The sequence below is a fragment of the Vanessa tameamea genome, chromosome 21 (genome assembly GCF_037043105.1).
Source record: "Vanessa tameamea isolate UH-Manoa-2023 chromosome 21, ilVanTame1 primary haplotype, whole genome shotgun sequence".
Taxonomy (NCBI): Eukaryota; Metazoa; Arthropoda; class Insecta; order Lepidoptera; family Nymphalidae; genus Vanessa; species Vanessa tameamea.
Genome location: NC_087329.1, coordinates 9,218,338 through 9,245,159, shown reverse-complemented (window position 1 = coordinate 9,245,159; position 26,822 = coordinate 9,218,338). Strand labels below are relative to the sequence as shown.

The 26,822-nt window shown below is 32.5% G+C and overlaps 1 protein-coding gene across 1 annotated transcript in view; it reads right to left on the bottom strand.

Moving 5' to 3' along the window:
- Window positions 1–455: 455 nt before the first annotated feature.
- Window positions 456–26,822, bottom strand: part of LOC113395519 (bicaudal D-related protein homolog) — a 107,027-nt gene continuing 80,660 nt past the window's right edge. Inside the window, exons 3-9 of the mRNA XM_026633114.2 lie at window positions 25,811–25,966; window positions 25,112–25,285; window positions 23,466–23,706; window positions 14,393–14,613; window positions 6,149–6,301; window positions 5,144–5,248; window positions 456–4,431 (exon numbers count right to left, since the gene is read on the bottom strand). Coding sequence (XP_026488899.1) covers window positions 4,303–4,431; window positions 5,144–5,248; window positions 6,149–6,301; window positions 14,393–14,613; window positions 23,466–23,706; window positions 25,112–25,285; window positions 25,811–25,966 — 1,179 coding nt within the window. The 3' untranslated portion in view covers window positions 456–4,302. The remainder of the gene's footprint in view (window positions 4,432–5,143; window positions 5,249–6,148; window positions 6,302–14,392; window positions 14,614–23,465; window positions 23,707–25,111; window positions 25,286–25,810; window positions 25,967–26,822) is intronic.

The following is a 26,822-nucleotide window of genomic DNA, read 5'->3' as shown; positions in this document are numbered from 1 at the left end:
GTTCGAGTCTATTCTTTACAAAAATAAATCTCAGCTTAATCGTAACTGAGTGCTAACTCTACTTATTTACGTATGATACGACATGATCTCGGTTATATCCAACTTCGGCCGACCTGCAACCGGATTGTTGTGTTATTAGAATAAGAAACCGATTGAACGTTAAAGATTATGTTTCGAATAATTTCGATAAAGTAAAATTTGTTAGTAGAATTGGCGCCCAGTTCGTCAGTGGGGGTTATATATCCTTCATCGTTAATGCGCCATCAACCTTGGAAACAAAATATTATACATTAAATGTCTAATAATACTATAATTTCGAGTTCAGGTTATTTCCAATATAATAGTATTTAGTTTTAAGCTTTAAATGTATATTTTTGTACTTTTGTATCTGATATCAGATTAATTGTTTACTATACCTAAAGACGGTTCTTATTAAAAAAAAAAAAACAAAAATATAAATTCTCAATTTATTTATTTCATTAATAATTTCACATAATGCTTTATAATGTAAATACAAACTAGTCATCATTAGGTCTAAAATTAAGTTACAATATTTAAGTACTTATGCGAGATGCCTATGTTATATGGATCGTGTATGTTTAATGTTCCCATTTAATAGTAAGAAGGTTTTACAGCTGTTGTATAAGACGATGTCGTTGAAAAATTAAAAAAAAAAAAACATACAAATGGAATGTATGAAGATCAATACGCGAATTTGTGCTTATAGAAATACCTATTTGTATAATTCTTTATTTTATAATATTATTTAAGATATGTGTGTATTTTTTTACGATTTCATGCAGTAAATTAAAAAAATAAACACTTGATAGATCACATTTAAAAATATTCATATACTTACCCATAGTGTTATAAGGGTAAATAATAAAAAAAAATTGCATAATAAAATAATACCATTGTAAACTCCTTGACTTCAGTCTCAGTTAAAAAAAATCTCACACAATAAAATTCATTACATATTATTATATTAAGATATTCATAATTTTATGAGATAAAATAGACGCAGTACGTGTGACTCGCCAGGCCTGTAGACGCGTGCGTGCAAACAATTAACTTTCATAGAACTCTTACAGCGAACTGTTTAATGATTTGCTATTTTTAATAAGTCTGTGCGCACACTTGCAACAAAACAATCTTTTATATTCGCACACATACATTTTTGCAAGCGCAAAAACAGAGCGATATAAAGTTTGCTCCTGAGTTGCGTGCGTGAGTGCACCACACGCGTGTACGGTCCAGCTTTATATTAAAGTCGGTTCATATATAATATAAAAGCATGTAGCAAAAACGACTAATATTCATATTATCCAACGGCAGGAGATTGATAAAGGATTGTTAGGATTGTAAAGAAAATTATTAACTGATTTTAGTTAAGTTCTTGGTATTCACATCGACTGACTCCCACGTATACGTACAGTGCGGTCGAAAAATCATTGAGAATTTCTATCGGCATTTCTGATTAGATAGATATACTTATATAAGATGTCTCCAATTGATGTGTTACTCGCGTAACACCGGATAGTGTTTGCTACATACGTTTATAATATGAATCAAACTTTGATATCATTAAAGCAATTTACAGTGGCTCCCTTGAAGGATATTCGACGGTCACTTTAGTTCATCGACGTTCCTTTGAGCGTATCAGTGTGCCGGATGATTTAAATGTAAACATTTCAACGGGTACAAGTGGCCATACGTTACATTTTACTAAAAAATTACCAGCAAAAATCTTGAACATTTTACAGTTTAATAGGGGTTTACGCATGTTTACTCACGTACGACAATATATTGGTCAGTTCAAAAATGATCGTCTGAATCTACCAATCGCGAGCTCGAAATAATGTTATTCCTTTTAAATCGACCAATGACAGAGCTGTTGGTTCCTCGTGCAACACGATCACTCAACTACGACAACTATTAAAACGAACTCTGCGTATTTACCGTGCGCTCGTTCGTGTCAAGATGTTTGCTCTAACAGTGTTTGCTATGGAAATGTGTCAAGTGTATTAATTTTAGGTTACAGTCACATCTGCTTGTATAACGAAACATGTATAGCAGTAGCATTATGATTTGGGTCTGGAACATCAGTTACAATACAATATAGTTATTTCAAGAGTATATTGCAATAAATATATCACATATATATTTAACATACTTATATAGATTTTTTCTATAATATTGCACAATTTGGAAATAATTCGTGGCAAACAATTTTTTTTTATAAACGATTGATTTCTATTATATTTAAGGCACTTACAAAGGCATTTTGGTATTAAACATTACAAGAGCCTTGACGGAAATTTAGCATATATATAAAGTTATTCATAGAATGGTAAACAGTACGATGAACAATATTTTAAATCCATTTAAGGCACTCGGATAATAATTAGAAATATATTGTGAAAAAGGAATTAATATATTAGATATTAATTTAATGATATTGATTAATATTTTAAATCTAAGATTGCAGCAGATCGTTATTGTATATATTATTGTATATTAATTATTGTTAATAATATGGCTACTAATGTATTCAGTGAACAATTATTACCTCTACTTCCGCGTTTATTTTTCAAAGTGCACTAATAATTTCACTTCCAGTGATCTACGACTAAAATAAGTGTTATTTACAAAATGTTAACGTGTAAGACTGCTTAGCCGCCAAAAATCTTTTATTTTTCAAATATTCGATTTTTAAATCTTGCTTTTTTATCAGCTTGACAGAGGGATGAATGACTGTTTTCTTTTAATTCTATTGTCACGATATATTTACGGGAATTTCGTCACAATCTCGTTTCTCAAATATAATAAATATATAATTGCTTATAGATAGATTTAATTCGTTTTAAATAATCCTATTTGAAGTCGAGACAAAGCTACAAGAGAAAGGGAAAGAATAAAAAGTGCATGAAATATTTGTAATAACTAATACTTCCTTATTATTAATTAAATTTAAAACATTCTTTTCTTTTCTCAAATAGCTTTAGCTGTTTATTGTGCACTTATTATATGTTATAGTATATAATATAAGAATTATGATAAAGAATTCATAATTTATGCCTTTAAGCAGTGCGGACAGAATAGTGATACACATATATTTCAGATGACATTAAAAAGGATTGTTTTAGTAATATCTCTCTCCGTCTTGATTATCTGTGTATTTATTTGACAAATGTCATTTTTCTCAGGGACAGATTAAGTGAGTTATTAAAAAAAAAGACTAATTTCCAATTTATGTTTTAAGTAATGTCGGTAATTAAAAGAGAGGCACTTGTACTCTACTCATTTTTGTTTAAATTTATAATATATTATTTTAATAATTTCTAAACATAGAATACGTTCGAATATAAAATAGTGATGTCTATTATAATAAAATAGATAATATTTCAATATCGAATTAGTTAACGTCTTTAATTTTGCTTTTTAATATATTTTTACAGATATGTACTTAAATTGGACCTTAATATTTCTTTTATTTTGCTATATATAAATGTTATTTTATCCTGTCACTTGATATATAAATACGATTACCTTATTAAGTTCAGTTATTTTTCGATTTTTTTTTAATTACATTATTTTTTTGGAGTAGAGTTTCATACTCAAAGGCACTTAAAATTAACAAGATGGCTGATGTAAGTTAAGAAAATGGGGGATTGGCAAAAAAAAATAGATTAGTACTATTAATGGCGTTTCGTTTCGTGTGATTATTTACATAATTCGTTTATCGGTATTTATTTCGAAATATTAAAACTAGTTTGTGTGTGAACTCCTGGATTTCCCCGGTTTAACATCTGTTGTACCATATCCGCCCATATATATAAATTGATTTAAAAAAGGAATGCTATGTTTCTTAATTTTAATTTATTTTTGTACGGAATGCCCAAATCGAAGACAAATACTAATCAGCCACTAGAGTGCAGTAACCTACGAATCTCATTATCTATATAAAACTCAGTAAAACATTAAAAATTACACGTAAAGTAACTATCAACAATCTAATTAAGACACTAACTATCACTGCAAATGTGTAAACATCACACGGTTTTAAAAATAAAATTAGGCTATATCCTAAAAACGCGGCAATACCGATCGCATCCGTTCGAAACAAGATGGCGGCCACGAGGACTACAGATGATAAATTATTTTTGTACAATGGTGTAAAAACGCTCAACGCAGCGGGTATAATGTTTACGTCGTGATGTTTTATAATAAATAGATATAAAATGGTGGCGGTGTTTTTATTTATGGCTTGAGAGAGTTGCACCAAGAGTCGGGTACAGCAGATCACCGTTGAAAAAATCCTAGGATCCTGGAGGTCCTCGTCGGAGCGGCCGGCGCAGGGAGCTTCCTGCGCTTCTCCTGGGTCGTCAGCTTGTTCTTCATTTGCTCATCGATCAGTTCCTGCATGTCCATCTGTAACGGTTACGTTTTTTATAAGACGAGAACAATTAAAGCGATTTCGTTCGTATTTTTATTAAAGGTTTTCTAATACTTTGTAAGAAGAAGCAGAAAATTAAAAAAAAAAACAGAAAACATTTGAGTGTTTACGCCGTATTAATAGCATACACGGGGTTATTTTTGAAGTGGTAACTTCTTATGGGAGGGTAAACCGCTTCGTTACGTAACGCGTTACGGCGCCAGTCTGTCTGGCTTCCCTTTCTCTTACGCCTACGGCAGCGGCAGGCAGGCTCCACCTCTCTCACTCTAACCCACAGCGCTAGTTGTATTTCGGACAGTTGTAAGTTATCACTTCTGTCGGGTGTCCCGAGACGCACAGGTACTAATTTTGATTATTCATGGCTGTCAGATCTGCTAGTAGTTTGCACCATTAACTAATCGAAGATAATTAATTTGACTAGTTCAGAAGGTAACGAAAAAAGCCGCAAATTTTTTTTTTAATTAAGAAATTATTTTTTTAGCTGTCTATAAATAAATGTATACAGCCTACATGAAAATCAATGAATACTGTAATACTATTTTATCATCTTAAGTAAATACATAATTTATGACAAAATTATCATTAAAAATTAATATTCAAATTCATTCAGATAACGACATTTATAGCGGGAAGTTCGAAGTGTTTAAGACAAAGCTTATTTAAAATGATGGCTTTGTGATATCATACCTGCCACTGTTCCAGTTGCTGTCCTAGATCGATCTTCTGCCGGACAGCCTCGTACAGTTGGCTGTTGGCCTGCATCAGCTCAACTCTGGTCTTTGCCAGTGCCACCTGGATAGTACAAAACTATAGTTTAGACAAACGATTTCATACGAAAAAAAACCAATCAAATGACTTCGTTAGCAGTGTTCGACCAGTAAGTTTCTCATTCTTTAAATTTTGATGGACTGAAATGTTTAATGTGTGTGTTATTTTATTTTTTTAATAGTAGTAATATTATAGAATAAAAACAAAATAATAACAGAGCCGAAATTGTCAGAGCGTGTATTGCAATGTGATTGCGGTTTCGAACCCAGGCAAGCATTTTCATGTGCCTAATTTGTGTTTATAATTCATCTCGTGTTTATTGGTGAAGTAAAATATCATGAGGAAACTTGTCGTCTAATTTCAATGAAATTCTGCCACACGCAAAACGAGGGCTTAGCACAACAGTGGGACATTTAAAGACCGTTACTTTATCCTTTTAATGTAATAATTGTTAGGGTGAATCTCGCATATCACTTTCTGATATTTTACTTTCGTGTTCTGCGGTGAGTTTCGAGTTTGTTATAATAAAACTGTAAGTTTACTTTTTATCCCGAATATAGCGGAGTTCTATGGAGCGACCATGCTTGGTAAATGCAGTTAAAATTGTCAATGATACTTAGATAAGTGTCTGTCTTTCGTGGGAAGCTTATACACGCGTGTCTGACTTTATCAAATTTAAAGAGTATATTAAGATATACATCTATTATTAATTTATAAATTGGTAATTCATACGAATTATATGCAATTATTAATTGTCTTCTAAACTTTGACAAACACTTACACCGTTCCTCTTTATAACTTAATTCTAATGCACACACAGAAAACTAAATCTTCCAAAATGTTCCCAAGCTTTTACGGACTGTTCCAACTTTATTCCTTAAATTCACGCGAATTTTTCGTTAAACGTGTATCCGGCTATCTTACCTCCACGGCCTTCTTTCTTTCAATAGCTTCGTCCCTCTCTTGCCTGGCCTTCGTAACGGCTTCGTCGTTCTGCAGGCTGTTGTAGTTGGCATCGTTAAGAAGTTTATCCCTCTCTTCAGCGGCCGCACGAAGTTCAACCTCTGCCACTGATAACTGTAATGAGACAAAGATGCAATTAATATTTACATATTTGAAAACATAGGTAAACGAAATTACACGGTGAGCTAAATCTATACATTCTAATATTATAAATGCGAAAGTAACTATGTCTGTCCGTCTGTTGCTTTTTCAAGGTCAAACCACTGAACTAATTTTGATGAAATTTGGCATGAAGCCAATTTGAACTCCAAGGAAGGCACGAACCAACCCCTAAAACGTAAGCGATGCTGCGGGCGACAACTACCTGCTAATAAATATATATAATTTAATATAATAAATTATATAATTTTTGTCATCTGTCTCTATTCATTTGCGTAAGTTATTTTTTTATATCTGTTTTATGGTATAGTTATACGGACGTGCAAGTGCGTGCAATATTCTTTTAACCATTCCATACATCGCCAATGCGTACGTACGTACGTTATTTTATATTAACGCCAAGATTTTCTAATTTGTACATCGTCTTTCAGCAAGTAATGTCTCAGTTACGTATAAATGTTTTTGTTAAGACGTGTTAAGGTATAAAGAAGTTATTTAATGTATATTGCACCAACGTGTACATACAAAATTCAAAATGGTCGTTATCAAGTTGCAAGCATCTGTCACGGTTATGCGATACTTAAAAGAAATCCACAAATAGTTGGCCTTCGATTTCGAACGCTTACTTTTATTTTCATAACTACTCAATTGTGTTGGTTTCGAATGAAGACTCGTTTAAATTAGGAATTCAGTACCGAGGTTGGCCTTAAAATTATTTATCAATTAAGAAAAAAAAAATCAGTAAATATTAATCTTCATTAATTGAATATATCTATACTAATCAGAGGGGGGGGGGAGTTTATTGTATTGCCTAAAGAAACTACTAAGCCCTATAACTGAAGACGTAAATGGTTTTAAATATTATATAGTATTTAAAACCTCCATTATACATATAAATAGTAGCGAGTTCACCTCGTTTTAGACTATTGACGTAACAAATATGCATTTTATGTTATTTTAATTATATATATCACATATAGAGTAAAAAACAATATAGTATTATTATTAAAATTCAGTCGAAGTAGGATTAGTATAAACAAACCCAAAATTTACATATGTATTTCGTGGGATTTCAAAATGGAAATTAATTTTTTCGTAAATCCACAGTGAATATCATAATTTGTTGTAAAATGTTCTTTATTTGGCTTTTATCCTCTTGTGGTGGGAATTTAGTATAAAACTTTTTTATTATTGATGGAAAAATACATATTTAGCACGTAAACTACGTGAGTCAATGTTGCCATTCTAAAAAAATATACACAGAGATTTAAAAAAAAAACCTTCGTTTCTTTAAATTTGGCTAAGGTTAATTGGCTCTAATATTTAGATCAAGATAACCGGAATTGTAGTTTGCACCGTGGGCGAATGTGTGGTCGTAACGATGTACTTTTCCGAAAAACTAATATTAGATTAAAATAAATTCATTTGCCAAGGTAACCTTTTCTAATGTGGGATATATATCAAAGGTTATCTGGAATTTACTTTGGGTTTAATTGTTTTAAAAAATAGACATAATATCGTGTGAAAATAATAATAATTCTGTATTCAGTCTCAAGTTACAATGCGTATCTTAAAATCTATATCAACAAAAAAATATCTAGTTCATAATATAGTTTAACAATAATTATTATTTTAATCATTTAATTATAATTAACTACGTATTATAATACGGTAGTGCCACGTTCCTAATACGTCTAATCGAATTTGGGCCAAAGCGGGTATTCTTAAGTGGTTCTAGCCAACGCCCATATATATATACAGAATTAAGATTTATATAAATAATGTTTATTTTAAGATATGTATATTTATTTGCTTATAAACCCTAAGTTATTTTCGTATTAGTACATGATTTATGTTTTTAATATTTTGTGTTCCTAAAGTAATATAGGTTAATATTATTTTCAAAAATATTTAATAGTTGTTTAGTTTGTTATATGTATGTCTTATTTAACTTAATATAGTATTATATAACTACATAACTTAGTAAGTATGTTAGCAGTAACACTAAGTTTGTGATACGAGACTGAATTATTGATCTCCTGGTTTTGTAGGACAATGTTAAACACACATTGTAAACATGAAATATGCAATAAGTAAATTAATACTAAAAAACATTATAAATACGAAAGTTTGGATGGGTTGATGTTTGTTTCTCAATCTTTAATATAGTCAGGAATAGTTCATAAGTTACTCTTATCCCTAACACCTGCTACCTAAAACACGGGCGAGTCATGGGCAGAAACTAGTATATTACTATATTATAATACCCATTTAATCATACTTCGTATCTTCGATTTGGGCTACCTGGTTTGAAGACCGTTGGTTTTCTGTTAAAATATTTGAAAATGAATTTTAATTTTCTTCTTTAACTGTCAACGAGGCCGGTAAGTGCGTTAACGCACACCATTCAATCAACGCGTCGCTAATATATCAATCAATCATTGTATAAAAAAAAATCGATGTATCGAAACCAATTTATACCGATCACGAGTAAACGGTATCGAAATAACCGTGGTAATACCGTGAACAATGTTGTTCCACATCGATTTGAAGTAAGCAACGGTTAAAACAGCCATTGTTACGATATAACGCCATTATAATCATTGCCTTTTTATTTTTTAGTTTTTTTTATATGATTATGAGAAAGAAAAAATAAATTAATTGTCTGCCATGGCGTCTTATAAATATCGTAGTATAAGTAGAATACACTAATATTTTGTTGAAATAAATAGTTCGTTTTCAAGGCAACCTCCTTAAAGTTGCAAATCAGACTATGAATTCTATTTTTAAACGCAACGCCTTTTTTTTTAAACGTAAAGGTATTATAAATAAGAGTTGAAATGTATCAGTTGCTTAAAACGTATCTTAGACGAAGATATCAATCCCATGTAACTTGTTTATTTCTTTGTGCTTAAAGCTTTTGTATTAAAATTAATCTCTTTCTCGGTGTTGAAAGAATACAGTGAAGCTAAATATCGGATGAATTTTTGGACACCATATATAACCCCGTTTGTTTGTTATGGAATAAGCTCTTAACTTCTTAAGAAGAAAATAATCCAGCAACGGAACATTCACAGGTTGTTAAATTAATTTCTCATACATGGCAACACAGACCAAATGCTTAATAATAAATGTTTCTTCAACTTTCAACATAATGTTCGCTAAATGTTGCCAACATTTGTGAAATAGATTGCGAATTAAACGTGAAATTATGCTATTAAAATTAATTTTCACTAATAAAATTATATTTTATATACGAGCGGAAATTTTATTGATATTGTTTATGATTGTTTTTTGTAACAAGTTGCTTTAAAATGACAATAGTAGTGTTCTTTTTAACGCATGTATTCTATGAACTGTAAATAAAAATTAATGTACAAAAAACTATCGTTGAATTTAAACATCTGTTATTGATATGATTCGTATTTAACAGAAATGTTAAAATAGGTTGACAAAGAAATGCGATTTTCGTTCCCCGGCGTGTTATTGGTATTGATAGGATTATGAGTTAATTAAATTTATTTAAAGAATAACATTTCAGTGCTTACATTAACTTCAAAAAACATATATACATATATAAAGAAAAGACTTCTCACTTTTTATTTTTTGGTCATAATTAAAAATAGTTTTCAATTGCAAGAAAATTATGTATTTCAATAAAACAATAATAATCTACTTATGATTATGATTCAGGTAATTAAATATAATAAATAACATTCAGTTATGAATTTAAATACATACATTTTAAATTTGTAACAAAATAAATATTGTAAAATAAGCTAAGTTGTGAAGTTGTCTATTTCGAGCGACTTGAAATTTAATGGGCGGTTTAAGCGAGCGCGCGTATCGTAAAAATTCTCTCGACTCACTTATCATAACGCGCCAAAAGAAGTATGAAGGGAAAAAGCTAGTGGTTTTGAAAAATTGTTTCAAAACAGCATTTTCAGACGCCTCTAAAACTAATTTGACAAGGGAAATCAAAAGGCTGGCAACCCTATCTGAATTATGTGGAACGACTGATTCGTAGTAAGCATTACATTAAAAGGATTGTTCTAAATTGTCATGGTTCTATTTACCTTAATCTCGGACGTATTGCGCTCAATTACATTTAATGGACGAAACAACCTACACGCATAAGCATTAATTGAGCTTATTGTATTATTTATAAAATACTCTTTTTTATCAACGTGTACTATTAAATTTCATAAGTGTGTTTTTAATTTCGGGCGCCAAGCATTTATATGGTAAGATAGTCATGTTTGGGAACAGGAGAGAGCTAATCCCGCTCGGCGGAGACGACGAAGGCGTCGCCTAGGACCTCACACAACCCCGGGGCTTAAAATGGTCTTTCATGGGGCTTAAAGAAGGGGCCGTGAACTGAGATAGCTTCGCGTTGTCTTACTTACTGGCGAGGAGTCCGCACTCTTCACTCCATCCATATGAACGAGATCATCTTCGCCCCCAGAGGAGACCTACGCCGAGTGACACGGGCGGGCCACGGATGCGTTATATTGACACGATCCCGAAGCCACTTCGTTCCGTACCGAAGACAGCCGACGAAAGAATCCCACGTAAAAAACGTTTAAAACGAAACAAAGTATAAGGTATTGATGCTTAGAGATGAAATAACCTACAGGATATCTAACTAAACGGACCTTCATAAAGTCATCTAACTGGACGGATCTCAAAAATAACTTTTTAATAATTAATATTATTAAAGAGGGTGACTATTTTTAGAATTTTCTATAGGATAAGTTTCTTACACAATATAATATCCTCATTTCAAATTTTGGCCACGGCGACATCAAGGACTAGTCAATTACTCAGGAGATGATCTACACGTGACACTTTCACGGGTTTCTTTATAAAGAACAATCGCTAACCAAACACCGTCGTTTGTTTTTTCACTTGTATGGAACAGTCATAAGGCTTCACTGTGACGGCGGACGCTACAGTCAGACAAAATAAAATCCTGGGGACAATTCTACTCTCGAATTGGCAATTAATCGTTAACAATATTTTTATTGCAATCGTAGCCGTTTTCTCATACTATTAACAAACCGATCCAGTTGCGGATCAGTCGAAGTTGGATTAGAGTCCTAATTGGTGGTGGGGATATGTGCAAGCCCATCTGGTTAGGTACCCTCTCATCAAATATTCTCCCGTCAAACAGCATTACTTAAATCAAATCAAATCAATTTTATTCAAGTAAACTTCACAACGAAGCGTTTTTGAATCGTCGATATTAAAATAAATAATAAATAAATATTGGACAACATCACATACATTACTCTGATCCCAATGTAAGTAGCTAAAGCACTTGTGTTATGGAAAATCAGAAGTAACGACGGTACCACAAACACCCAGACCCAAGACAATATAGAAAATTAATGAACTTTTTCTACATCGACTCGGCCGAGAATCGAACCCGGGACCTCGGAGTGGCGTACCCATGAAAACCGGTGTACACCCTACTCAACTACGGAGGTTATCAAATATAAAATACTACCACCGTTTCGGAAAGCAGCCTCCAGCGAGAAGAAACGGCAAGAAACTCGCATAGTTGCTCTTTTGAAATAAACAGATTTACGATGCTGTTTTTTTACAATAATAAGTGTCCTGTGATGGAACCCGAGACTAAATCCAGGCATTTTTATCTAAAAAGTACTCTTTTAATGAATAATAAGACTTATTTATTAATTTAGTCTTAATAAACTTTTTTAATTTCGTAAATGGTAAATTGGTTACATTTCCCGGTATCTTATTATATATGCGTATACCATTGCCCAAAAACGTTCTCTGTTCCGTATGCAAACGGAAAGTAGGGGTTACAAGTTTATTTTTATTTCTCGTATCAATAGTATGTTGTTCGAGTTGCTTTTGCGGGGTATCAAGGACACTGAAATATTTTATTTTTATTTTGTGTTCTCCGTTCTAATGTGTTTATTGATTAATAACTTAAATACAATTAAATAATTAGCTTAACATATATAAGTTTTTGTCTTTGTAATTCAGCCCAAAGACGCTTCGGGAGACATATTAAAAAACACGTCACTCGTCTGGTGTCGGCTATTTTGAAATTATTGTTGGCATTAAATAATATAAAAACCATGTCCTGTCTGAACGCGATAAACTCAAAACTTGTTACAGTTTTCATCAATGAAATCAAATCAACGTATACTTTATTCAAGAAGGCTTTTGGAAAGCAGTTTTTAGTCGTCATTTACCAAATTCGTATTAATTGTAAAGCCACCATCGATTCGGACTTTAGATTCTACCGAGACGAACCGACAAGGAACTCAATAATTACTCTTGACACATGTTTGAAAAAACAAAGTTATGTCAATCAAATCGACGGAGTGATTCTTGAATAAGATTTGTTTTTCAAATTCGTTAAGGTTGTGTGTCAATCGGTACAGATATGGAGATGTTTGTTGGATATGTCGGAATAAATCATGCCGAGTAACGTACATCCCCTTTAACTTGGTTAGCACCAACAAGAGACGTGTAGAGGCATCTTGCGGGACGGCATGGCGAGGGCGACTAGTGTAGCTCATTCTTGCTGACCGTACCAGTCGTCTTCGCGTTTGGACTCCACTACCACTTACCGTCAGGGGGAGTGGAGTCATATACCTAACCGGACAGTATAAAATAAAACAGTTATCTGTAGACCCTTTTTCAACTCGTGCGAAGCCAGGACGGGTAGCTAGTCCATAATATATTTAAGTGGTGGCTTTTTATGAATTTTTGTTCGATGTTATCCAATTGACCGTGTTCACTGGATTATTTATCGTATGACGCAAGGATCGCGTTCTTAATGAAATTTCGTATCAAAAAGATTGTATACAGTACTATAAATACGACAGTATAAGGACTATAAACAGATAGACTACATTCTATCACATTGATAAATTTACGTGTAACAGACAAGATAACATAAGTTTTTTGTTGATGGTGGAAGGCAGCAGTCCTTGACTCAGTCATTTCTGTAAACAGCTACGTACAAAATACAAAATTGTGAATTATCTATACTGATATTATAGGTGCGAAATTTACTCTGTCTGTGTGTTGCTCATTTACAGCCAAACCACTGAATCGAATTTTATGAAATTTGGGATGAAGTAAGTTTGAACTTCAAGGAAGGTATACGTACTTTTATATGCCTTACAATTTCAAAGCTTGGGCATTAGGACCAAGCCCTAAAACGCGAGCGAGTCTGCGGTTGACATCTAGTTAGGAATATAAATAAGATGAGGAGATGAGATAAGAGTGAAGATTCACTTAAGATTGTATTTTTATCAAATTTAAATGAGATAGAATTCTTGGTTTAATTCGGTTACAATTTTTTTTTTATAGTTGCAATGGAATAGGCCTTTCTCTTCCATCTCACCTAATGAAAAGTGTAGATGAAGACGAAGGTGGAACACGTCCATCCAAACCAAGGTTCACTCTACTCTTAATTTATCGAAGACTTCGCGTCATATACGCTTGAAAAAATCAAAAGAAAGTTGTATAACCCTTTTTTGAAAATCGATTGAAAATATATTTACAAACAATATACTTATAATATAATAATAATAATTTATGAGCGCAAAAAGTAAATATTACAAAAATAAGTTTATATATATGAATTTACAAAATAAGTATGACTATAATTAAATATTACTATTAGTTAAGTACTCTATTTACATGTGGTTTGGCACTTTACAAAGAGTGAAACTTATTATCCTTTATGGGTTATTTACATAACCTGTGTATATATATACACTTGGTAGCAGTCCGTCCGCCTACCGCCTACTGATACCGCCTGCCATAAAAATCACAAGGAAACTATGAAAATGATTCTGATAAAGCACCGTACTCATCATTATATCTTCAGCGCGAGTAACGTTTACAAGGCAAGAGACATCTCTCCCATTTCTGACGTCGCATCAACCGTTTACGGAATGACTTAATCTTCTTAAAATCTAAGGACATATACGAATAACTACTTCAAGTCTGCTTGAAGTCTGCTTGAAAAACATATATATATATATATAAACTTACCTTAGATGATAGATCAGCTATTATTTCGTTCTTCTCGTCAATCTGCCTCTCCCTTTCTAGAGAACGACGTGCGTGCGCGGCGATTGAGTCCCTCACGCGTGACCCTTCCAGTGTTGCGTAAGCGGCAACTGCGTCTGCGCAGGCTGCAGCGAGCGCACCACGTCGTAATGTTTCTCTCTCATCACCGTCCAGAGACGACAGTGACAGATCTGAATGCAGACCTGCAACAGATTAGAATGTAATTAAATACCATATATAAAAATGATAAAGATGTCGGACCAACTGCTGTACGTGCTTTCCAAAGCACGGGGGAACACACTTCCAGCTTCCGAGCTATTACCGAATATGTAGCCAACCTGCGGTTTAAATGCAGAACCTCGGGATATGTGGGCCACTAGTTGACTAGACCAACGAGGTAGTTCAACAAGGCATTAAAAATAATATATGTACAAATTTCGCTACTCTATATCTAATTCCTTTTCCACGTCACCGTCATGAAACAATCGTGTTTTCAGTTAATTTAACATTTCCAGTTTAAGCAGAGCGTTTGAGTAATAAATATACACATGACTTTGATGTTTATATACATATAAATTATTATTATACATACCTACTGCGGTGAAAATATTGCGTTAGAATCGTGTTTGTAAATATTCATTTGTTTAGTCGAAACCGCTCTTCACTTAACAACACACATGATATAGGTAGATACATAATTTTATCAGTATAGCGATATCTCCCAGCGAAGTGTTGGGGCAGAGGACCAATTGTAACATATTATATATTTGGAAAGGGGCACAATGAAATAAATACATATTTTTACGACTTTTTTTAAAAGTCGATTCTTAAGTTATTTTCATAATTAAAACGGCCTACTTTAATAAGGTCACAAATTAATTCAAAAACGTTCGTTACAAGTGGCTTTTATAACGTTTTAATGAAAACAATATTTTTTTATATTATTGAAACCTTGTAAGAATATCAGCACTGTAGTAATGAGAGGTTAATCCTCTTACTTATTTTGTTATGGAAATAAAAAACATTCTATCCTTTTTAAACCCACACTGAAGAAAGAGATGGCAATATCCTTTGACCTACTAAGTTTACATGGTCATTATTTTTAAAACTTTATTTTAAAAAATCCTTATCTTCATTTAAGGTTTGCTTATTCGAAGTATACGCTAATTTCATTACATTTTCTTACCGCAGTAACTTTCCTGCCCCCGATTCCGTGAACCTTTTCGATCTGAAGAAACGAAGACATTTCTCAAACCGAATTTCTTTTAAAATCTTCGAATCGTTTTTGCTCAATGCCGAGTTCCACAAACAAAATTTTAATTATGATTTTGTTAACACATTTCGATAAGTACTTAATTTATGCAAGCCTATTGTGTCCGAACACGCAATTAAATGACGGGTATCATTACAGACACGAACTTGACAGTTCATTGTCAATTTAATCGATGGATTATACTTGATAAATAACGACCATTAATATTGGTAGACCACGTATCAGCAAGTTCATTATCCGTCTGTCTTCGGACCATAAAAAAACATTGACAATTACACACATTTTCAATTAAAATAGAAAAAAACCAGGTCTACTGTTTAAGAAAATCAATAATTACTCTCGTAGACCAGACATTATACGTCTGTATTTAAAAATTAAAAAAAGACATTTCAAACGAGTATAAAATAAAAAATATCTGATACATTATTTAAAAAAAAAAGTATAAATAGCTCATTTACAGGATGTTACTGGCCTAAAGGTTAAGGGCTAATCTCCTCACTAGTTGAAGGGTTTATCATAATACTATCAAGGTGCAAGGATGTGGTATAATCTATCCAACAAAATTTTCAATGTTTACCACTGGACTTCCTTGGTTTAAGAACTGGTCCTACACCCGTGTACTCAGAATCTTTTTGAGAAGGAACGAGACAACAAAATGACCTTATTGCTCCACCGCAATGTCCTTGTAGATATTTGATTACAAGATGTGGCTTCTTAATATGATACCCAATACGGCGTGAAAGACACACATATAAGAAAGTATGTGGTTTATCGGACATAAACGAAAGTTATTTATTAATAGTAAAGTCCGGGTTAGATTGCGTTCTACTAATCGGACGTCCAATTATTATTACTATTTTGTTTTTATTTCGCAAGGAGCAGACTCAAAATCCCACTGCTAGGACTAGGTGCCGAATAAAAGTCCGTCCTTTACAGAAGTTTTCGAGGTCACAGCGCTTCGTCAATAATATTGATATAGCTATACAGGTATAGTAAAGTGAACGCGAAGCGACGAATTACGCAAAAATGCCATGAAAAAGATAGTGATATATTCATAGAGAGAATTGTTGAGTATTTCGTAATTGACATTTGCACGAATGTCCATTCGAATTGTATTATTTGTTCGTTTAGATGCATCATTACTTATTTCGAAAATCTCATTGTCTCTCGCGTGGAGTAATGTTTATGACAAATAAATTATAATGGTTCCGAGTCTGTTGTAATAACGTCCAGTGCAGTGGCATTCTCGTCCCTCACACAGAGGATCGTGGAGAGTTCTTTAGGACGTTTTTTCCGTGGCATGGGAGAGTGCCGTTGCAAAGTTACTTTGTCTTAGCATCACCAAGTATTATACCCTAGAACCTCAGGATCTGCGGCCTTATTAACTAGCAACCGGACCAATTCGTTGTCATGACAATGTTAAACATGAATCTTAGTAAATTTATATAAAATTAGTAGGGTGTCCATAAATTAATTGACTGAAGTCGAATGTGTTCCACTTGCATGTTACCCCAGAAATGGGACATTGACAGGCACTTGACTAACCAATTATACAGGAAGATTGCATCTAAACCGGTCAATGATTGATCACCCCTGTACATAAACACTGACATTACAAGAAGCGACTTTTTTACATTGCCGACGTTTGACAAAACATGATATATAACTATTATATAACAGTGACTCGAAGTCGTTATCTAAATGTTTAAACGAATAAAAGAAAAGTATTATTGATTAAATCGATACTCATGCATAATATGCACTTTCTCTTGCAAAGTTTTAATGTTAGAATAATCGACAATGCAGCCGCGCGAATCTACTAAAATATGATATGAAATTAATTAAATTTATGACACGATTGCTGATAGTAAAATTAATAAAACTTCTGTGCTCGTTTATAAAAAAATGTGTTATTAATTTGATTATGTTTCGTCAATGAGGTAGCTTAACGGTGCGATTCGGATATCTTGCGTTTAAATATCCGGTTGGACCAAAATAAATTTATTTTGGTTTCTGTTGAATAATTCTCAGTAACCTGGCAATTGGAAGTTTTACAATACCGTGCTATGGACACGTGTAAAGCCTTTGTTTGTTCTATTGCAATCTTTTCTCTTTTTTTTAGTTATGTTATTAAAAAACTGTTTCATTTATAAAAGTATTCTTTGCAGTACCCACCTGGGCATACACATCCCTAAATCCGGTTCAACGATTTCGGGATTGAGCTGATCTATTTAATGTTCTAATTAAACAAAATATATATATATATCTCTGAATATAATTTAACCTACAAATATTAGCTTTATTTAAAACGACGAGGTGATTACGTCACTCGAGAATCGTATATCACAGAACCACATTATTATTGCAGTCAGTTTTTTTTTTTTTTTGTGTTTCTCAAACAATTTAGTGGAAGGCGAAATCGTGAGTGGAGCTCGTGACGCGCCGTGCCTGCCGCCGGTACAGTTATGATGACAAGTCTCATGATATTATTAAAAAATATTCGTAATAAAGGTAATCTCAAATTAAAAACAAAAAGGACTATACGTTTATATATTGGTGTCCTAGTGCCAAAAATATCCATAACTTTTACTTTTGGTTATCAGAATATCTAAATGTCAAATATCAATGAACTGATGTTGATTGTAAATAATCATTTTTATGTTATGGTATTTATACCCTTTTTTAAATTGCATAAATAATTAAAATCAAAATATCCTTTATTCAAGTAGGCTTTTACAAGCACTTTTTAATCGTCATTTAACAAATCTATTAAGTGAACGTACCACCGGTTCGGAATGTAGATTTTACCGAGAAGAACTGGCAAGAAACTCAGTAGTTACTCTTTTTCAACGTTTAAAAATAAAGTAATGTTAGTTAAATACAATTATATATGTATGTAATATATCCTGCCTGAAAGTCAACAAGTATTAACTCCTTTATATATTTATAGCTTTTTTATCATCTGTATAATCTTGTATTGAATAATATGGTTTGTTTACCAATGTATTTTTTACAAATGATTTGAATTTATGAAACGGCAAAGTTAATAAATGTTAACAAACATAAAATATCACTTTCCTACTTATATCCACTTTAATATTACTTCCAAGGTTTCGGTAACAACTTTGCCGACATTCAAAACGTGATTTTTTCGCGAAACCATAATGGGTTTTCTAGATTTCGACCAATAACATCGCGTCAATTCAGTGTCAAAGTTGTTTATTTTGCTCTATTCCTTTATGGTCGGTATAGACTATAGTAATGTTAACCTTATGCGGAACAAATATTTTTCTGTTTTTAATAATTTTTGAAGTTTCTAAATTTTGTTTACATTGTATTCAAAAATATGCGCCGACCCTTCTAGAATCAGGCCACAGGTATGTACACGACGTTTTGTATTTTTGATATGTACGTTAATATCTCAAAAAGCAGGCGTTCAATTTGCGATTCAAAGTATATAAAATTGAATTTGAAACTAAGGCTATAATATTAAAATATAGTTAACAAACGTATCCCTCTCTTTCTCATAGTAGTATAGTGTGAGTCGTGGTCTAGTTAACTTTGGGAAACACTGACAAATTCCAAATAATTTAAGACATTCATTTCACAAATTTTAAACGAATTCTGTTAAGCTAGATTATTCTTAAAGCATTATAATATTAGGAAGGATACAATAATATATTATGAATTAACACTTATTTCAAAATTAGAAACCTAAATTAGAGTATGATTTTATTTTATTGTACTTAAAATGTTCAAAAATGAATAGACGATAATTTAAATGATTTTATACGTTGTACTTAAGTAATAAAGTTCACATTTGAATGCTACATAATATTCCTATCGTGGAATAAAGTGAACATGCGAATACAGTTAACTGAAAAATTGTTTAATGTTTTTAATGACATTGTATGTTTTTTTTTTTATAAATTGAGCGTTTAGCCATTTGATTTCATTTAAGTGCGAAGATTTTGATGTAACGTTTAATTAAATAATTTTTATTACAAAGGTTTTATATCTGTTAATACATGAAACGTCACATCTACTCAATTTCCGTTAACAATGCACGTTTTTTTGTATCTGTATAGCAACGTTTCCAAAATATATCTTAAAATGTGCATATATTCTCTACATATTTAAAAAAATAATATTATAACGTACATTATTTTAGTTGTGTTTAAGGTTTTTCCTCAACGAACTATGAGTAATGTAAAGCTATTGTGCTGTACCAGGAAGTCAATTTATTCAGTTATTCGGTCAATAACACGATTTTTTACTGTACTGTTAGCAAAATTTATTGCAATATTTTAAATGGACGCGTATTAAAAATGTACTGTGATTTATTTAATTGATATTCTGAAAAACAAAACAAAACTTTATATAGATACATGTGTATCGTATCTGTAATCAAATTCGACATAAGAAAAAATATTAAATATATATTTTTTAATATTAAGAGTTTTTTTTAATTATTGGTCTATATTCTTAACTTTTGAATTTGGCTGGGTAATCGCTAATCACGTCACACTACACACGGACGCGCTTTAAATTACACAATGACAATTCGTGCATTCGTGCGAGTGATTCGTGGGTTTCATTTAATCTAATTCAAAGCGAAACTAATTGCTCGTGTGTAGAGCTAAGAGTTACCGAACGTGTGCTGGCAAAAGTCAGACTAATATGTCATTAGTATTGCGGTGAGTATAGAAATTTACTTTTTAAACTGGAATTGTTTTGGTATCTTTTGAAAGTCGGGGAAATGAGACTGCTTAACTGCCTATATAAAACCCTATCGTATAGTTTTAAAACTGTACTTAAGTACAGTAGCTCAGTAGATTTTCAGTTTGGCAATAAAATAAACATTAAACTATTTTATAAATATAGCATAACAATAAAATCTTGCATATACATAGAATCACATTATATCTACCATCCTTCCCATTTACATTCCGACATATATTAACATGGAACACTTTTCGTCGTGACTATACAATGAGTAATGTTAAGGCTATTGTATTTGTATGGGGAAGCATTCACCAAGTCGGTTAGTGTAACGATTTTAATGATATGGCCGGGGGCAACGTAACTTAGGTCATTGTCTAGTTGAAAATCTCTATATAAAAACTATACTTGGTAGGGCTTTGTGCAGACCTTGGTAAATACCACCCACTTATCATCATATTCAACAGCCAAACAATACTTAGTCTTGTTGTGTTTGACGGGTGAGAGACCCAATATGAATACAGGCAAAAGGCATGTCTTTGTAAGGTTGGTGGCGCTTAATTTGTGTTTAAAATTAATTTTAGCGGCGAACGTTATCGTGAAGAAATCATGACGTGTCAAATGAGATTCCAATATCTTTGCATCCACTGTATATTGACAGCTATCTATTGATGAGACGATTTTAAAACGCTTATATTGTGTTGACCTACATGCTTGTAACGGAAGATTTCAACATGATCACTATCATCAAGGTGTCTGATGAACTGGAAGCCAAGTTTCCAGTTTACATTTATGACCGATGACAATACAATAATTTAATCGTAGTATCCTGGTCAGGTTCGCCAGTATAACAAAATGTCAATAAAAAAACTGGTGTTGCAGACTGACGTACCATCCTGCTAGAGTAGGGAAATGTTTATATATGTATAATGGTATTTTATTGTTTCAAGTGTTTTTTTAGCATTTTTTTTTTGTACTGAAAAAATTATACAACTTATACCATGAGATCGAGCGCGTTTGATGAAGATTTTGGTATAGTCCATACTAATATTATAAACGCGAAAGTATCTGTCTGTCTGTTGCGTTTTTACGGCTAAACGACTGAACCGATTTTGATGAAATTTGGTATGAAGCAAGCTTGAAGCCCAAGGCTACTTTTTGCGCATAACGCCTGACGAATAACCTCTATATTGCGAGCGAATCCGTAGGTAACTTCTAGTATAATATAATTATATGAACAACTGCACAGTTTAACCAATTTAAAATCAAGACTATTGACGTGTCGATCGTGAAATTCGCGTTCTTATCTTCACATATAATATTCAATGTTCGGTGTTTAATATTATATTGTGCAAAAGAATAAATAATTGAATAATATTGATCTAAGCCAACGTTAAAAACTAGTTCACTTCATGCGTGCGTACAAACAAGTATCGATTCGATCGCGTGATGGACTAAATATAATTACCAACTCCTTAAGACATTGTATATAAAGGTCAATATGGCTTAAATTATATTATACTTGTTGTTTAGGTAATCGGTAGTTTGTCCTTTGGCGGTGAAGAGGGGAGAGTGATAATGTTTGCAAATATAGTACAAAGGTATAAGCAAACAACAACAAGACATAAGCTGAAGGCTTTACATGGAATTCCTCAAGAATCCGATATTCCAGGACTCTGAAGCTTTAAACTCAACAGAGCCAGATTTGCCACGTACAGAGAGAGTGCCAGAGGCAAATAAATTGAACGGTTTTGTTCAATCAAAACTATTTTTTTAACTACTTGTAAGTATCTTACACACACAATATACATTAAACTACAAGAATTATACTCGTATTTTATATATGTATCCTAGATTGAGTTAACTTATCGCAATTGGATGTATTTTGTTTTAGAAATTTTGGCAAACCTGAAAAACTACGAGTAACTTACCCAACGACACGTAAATCATTTGCAGCCTGTTGTTTTATATCTGCAAATGGACTCATGGACTTAACCCACATTTTGAGGAGGTTTGGTATTTATTCTACCACACCCCTAAAATGCAGATTGTTAAACGACACAGGCTCTTCTTATTCCGTACGATATGTCTCGAACCCAGTATAACCGAGGAAAGTTAAACACCGTACCTCAGAGCGAGATAAATTTTATTTAAACTGAATTAACTATCTACTTTTCCGTGAACAAAACATCATCGCGATTTAATTCGATCCCAACGTCATCTAGCGAAGCCAATAATGTGAAATATATTAAATATTATTTCGTATTATATTGATATTTTGTGAAGGCATTGAAATCGAACAAATACTTATCGATGAACAATAAATTTTTATCGAGACAGTCCGTTTTGAAAGGAAATGTTCTATTTAGAGACGATGTAACTTGATATTTTAATTCACTACTGTTTATTTGAGGTTCCCCGTCGATTTTTAATTGCATCCTGCCTTGATGATATTTATATAAGACGTATAAACTTATATGCATAAGTTATTTGATTCCATTATCGATGTATCGATTAAAAATACTTATATTTTTTGGAAAAAAGTTATTTTACGCGTTACTACGCTTACAGTAAAGTGAACTGACAAAAATCGTCACGTTAGGAATAATGGGTTACACCCCTTCTGCGCGACCTTCCCCCTTTATTTCTCTTTTTAATATATACGGTTTTAAATAATATAATTTAAACTTTTTTTTGTTAGTGTTTTAGTTTTAATAATTAAAAAAATATTTCTTGTCATTTGATCATTCTGAAACGTCCACTTGGTAGGTCTTTGTGCAAGCTAGCATACAGGCACACACTACAGGCACAAGGGACATAACATCTTAGTTCTAGTTGATTTAAGGAATGGTTAATATTTCGTACATTGCCAATCTTCAGGCAGTATCGTTTAAAAATACTAATCAAACAATTATTTTTCCATATTTGAATTATTTTTTCTTTAAATACAATAAATAGGTTATTTTGACGTTTGCTTATGTTTGAATACCGAATGTCACACATCACGCAAGTTTAATACATAATCGCACTGGACTCCACTGTTACATAAAGCGTTCTTACCTGAATCGTCATCATGTCCTGTATTCAACTGCAAGGCTAACGATCTCAGCTGTTTGAAGACTTGAACTGCTTCGCTGCGTAGCCAGTTGTCGTCTTCTTCTGGCTCCACCTCCATTTCCGCGTGCAGTGACCTAGCTGTATCCGTAGTGTCTACAGCATCGACACCCACGCGTTCAGCGAGAGTGTCGTGCGACCTTTGAAGACGTTCCAGTTCTTTGAGAGTGTTTTGGTACAGATGTTCCTGTAGAATATTCGTAAAATTAATTTGTGGACTGATTTGTTTAAAATTTATCACTAGAAATATTACAAAATGAAAAGAGAACGGGAAACAAGTAGATTTAATTTAAAATTTTCTATTAATTTAATTAGCACAGATTTAATGTATTTTGTTCGTTTGTTTTTATTGAATTATGACTTTTTAAATAACTGTTGTTAACTTTGAAAAGTTCATTAAGAATTATAATGATTCAATAGCCCTCATCCCATGTATTTGCAGTTACGAATTTGAAGGCCTTATAGCTGAAGCTAACCGCCCTAGTATATGATTTTTAGTGAGTTCAATTTCAACCACCCATCATTAAAACGCTGGAATTGCGCATAACAAAAATGTCTTTAGTCGGATTTTACAAAACCCAGGAAATGAAATGAGGTTGGTCGACTTTGACAGAACCAGGGAAATATGAGATAAAACTATTTAAACTAAATTTGTTTATTTGTTTGTACGAACATTTCCATAGAAGCTAGTAGAAGAATTAAACTGATCTAAATAAAAATCCTGCTCATATTACTAGAATATAATTTAGTCAGCGTTCATGTTCATTATCAATTAGGACATCGCACTCGGTCTATCTGTTCTCATAAATTTAGTTAATTCAGATCTAAATCAGCTTACTCGTTACGGGCAATAAGTCACGGGTCTTAAAACAAAAAACGTCAAATCTAAGACAATGATTTAAATAGCCAATGCAATCGACTGTCTCTTCCGCTCTGATTTCCTTATGTTGTGATTGATCTTCTATATCATTATATAAATAAATGTTGCTTTTGTTTAAGACACTGTACCATTCGAAATGTTGTAAAAGTATTGATGAAATTGGTGCTAGACGGTTTCTCATTGGATAAAAACTATTAATGTGGAGATTTTCAATAATTTTCAAACTCAAATTCTTTTATTCAACATAGAAGCATTATACTTACTTATTGTTAGTCAAATTAAACACTACCACCGGTTCGGAAAAGGAAACACCCTGACCTGAGAAGAACCGGCGAAAGAAACTCAGTGGGTCTTTTTATTTTGTCAGTCAAATTAAGTACATTTATTGAATATGATTAGAAATAGCCAGGAGGCGATCGTTTCATTCCCAAGGTGTGCTATCAATCATAAACTCTCTAATTGTATAGTACCCTTTTGCACACAAGCGTTCCTTAACATTTTTTTTTTAAATTTGGCAACAGAAGCATTTTGAACGCTTTGTGGGATACTGTTGTAAAACCGTATACATTGCCCCACAAAAGAGTCACTGACTCTATGCAGTCGAGTAACAGGAGTAACAAGTTTGTGTTTGTTCCTTGTACCAATACTATGAGAATCACATTTTCTCATAAAATCATTGATATTTTTCCGAATAATATTAATGATTTGTTACCTGTTCTTTCAACTGTCTTTCCAGCGCTGCAATTCTGTCATTCGCTTCTTCAAGTTGCTGGTGAAGGCCATCCTTGTCGCGGAGGGAAGATGTCAAACGTCTCTCGAGTTCAGCTCTCGTATCGCTCATCAGGGCCAACTCTGACTTGAGCGATTCAAGACTCTGAACATGATCCTGTCATAATAAAAAACTTACTATTACTATATTCAATAAAATGTTTTAAGATCTGTAGTTACAAATTGTTTAATTAAAAAAAGAAATACAGTCCATGACTTCGTTGGTGATTTAAATAACTCTTATTAATAGTCAAGCAGTATAGCCGAAGCTGTAAATAGTGTTTTTACAAATGAAAACAAAATATGCAAAACCTTAAACAAATAATTTTTGTCATCTTTTATTATTAATTTATCACAAACAAATTTGTTTCGTTTAAAAGCATGTTTGTTCGATGTTGGATTTGTTCAGAGTATTCTATCAGATCCTTCATCAGAATCTGCTAGGATGCTCACGGAATTCTATTTAATGGCTATTAATATTAAATTATATTTAAACAAAAAGGAACAAGGGACAATGGTACTGACGTACCTGTGTAGGACAAAAGTCCCAAAATAAAGAAGAAAAAAAAAAATTGTTTCCTATGACGACAATCTTGATCTTAAATGCCTTAAAAGAATAATCTAATTAATTTGGTATTTTTACCTGTAAGCTAGTTTTTCTAATTGTGCATTGGTCTTTTAATGCTTCCAACTGCGCCAAGAGTTGCGCCTCGGTAGCTGACGATTCTTTCAACTGTACGGTGAGGCGGGAGTTCTGTGCCGTGAGTTCAGCTATTAAGCTGGCTTTTTCTTCATCACGCTGAAACAATAAATATAATGAAAATAAATCAGTAATTGAATGTATTTTAAAGTGAAAGATTGGATCAGGATCACTTAGATTTTATTTCGTTCTCGCCGTTCGTTTGGCACCTGTAGTTAAGAAAGAATATGCTCGTATTTCCTCCTTTACAAGCTTTAATGTAACTTAATCTATTAATATTTGTATATGTAATCTGAAAACTGAATTATAAATTTGCACACACTTTTGGAGCTGATGACAATACAAGATTTACTAAAAGTATGTTGTATTATTTTAGTCAATAACAAAGTAATGATATCGGTGCTACTATAATTGAAGTAGATGAATTGTACTTAGAGGATGTATAAGAAGGAAAATAACATAATATCTTAGTTCTTAACGTTGGTGACGCATGGGCGATTATGAATTGTTAATAATCCATACAGCGCCAATGTCTAACACCTACGTAAATGAAATGAAATAAAAAAAAAAATTATGCACTTCGGGACGCCCGACAGAATTGATAACTAATCAAGTTGAACTATTTAATATTGAAATTGTTTAACTTAAGAATAGCTTAGGTTACTTCTTTATTTTTTATATATTATTATAATATATGAAGGAAAGGTTTTTTTTTATTAATAAAATATTTTATTGATTATAAAATCTATTTTAATTTTGAATATACACACACAAAATTCTAATGTACATATTTAAGAATTGTAACTAAGAATGTATAAGAGAAAAGGGAAGCCAGACAGACTGGCGCCGTAACGCGTTACGTAACGAAGCGTTTTACCCTCCCATATGAAAATAACACTTCAAAAATGAACAGCTAGGCCGCTTTATAAGTATTCGTGGCCAAAAATGATCAGGA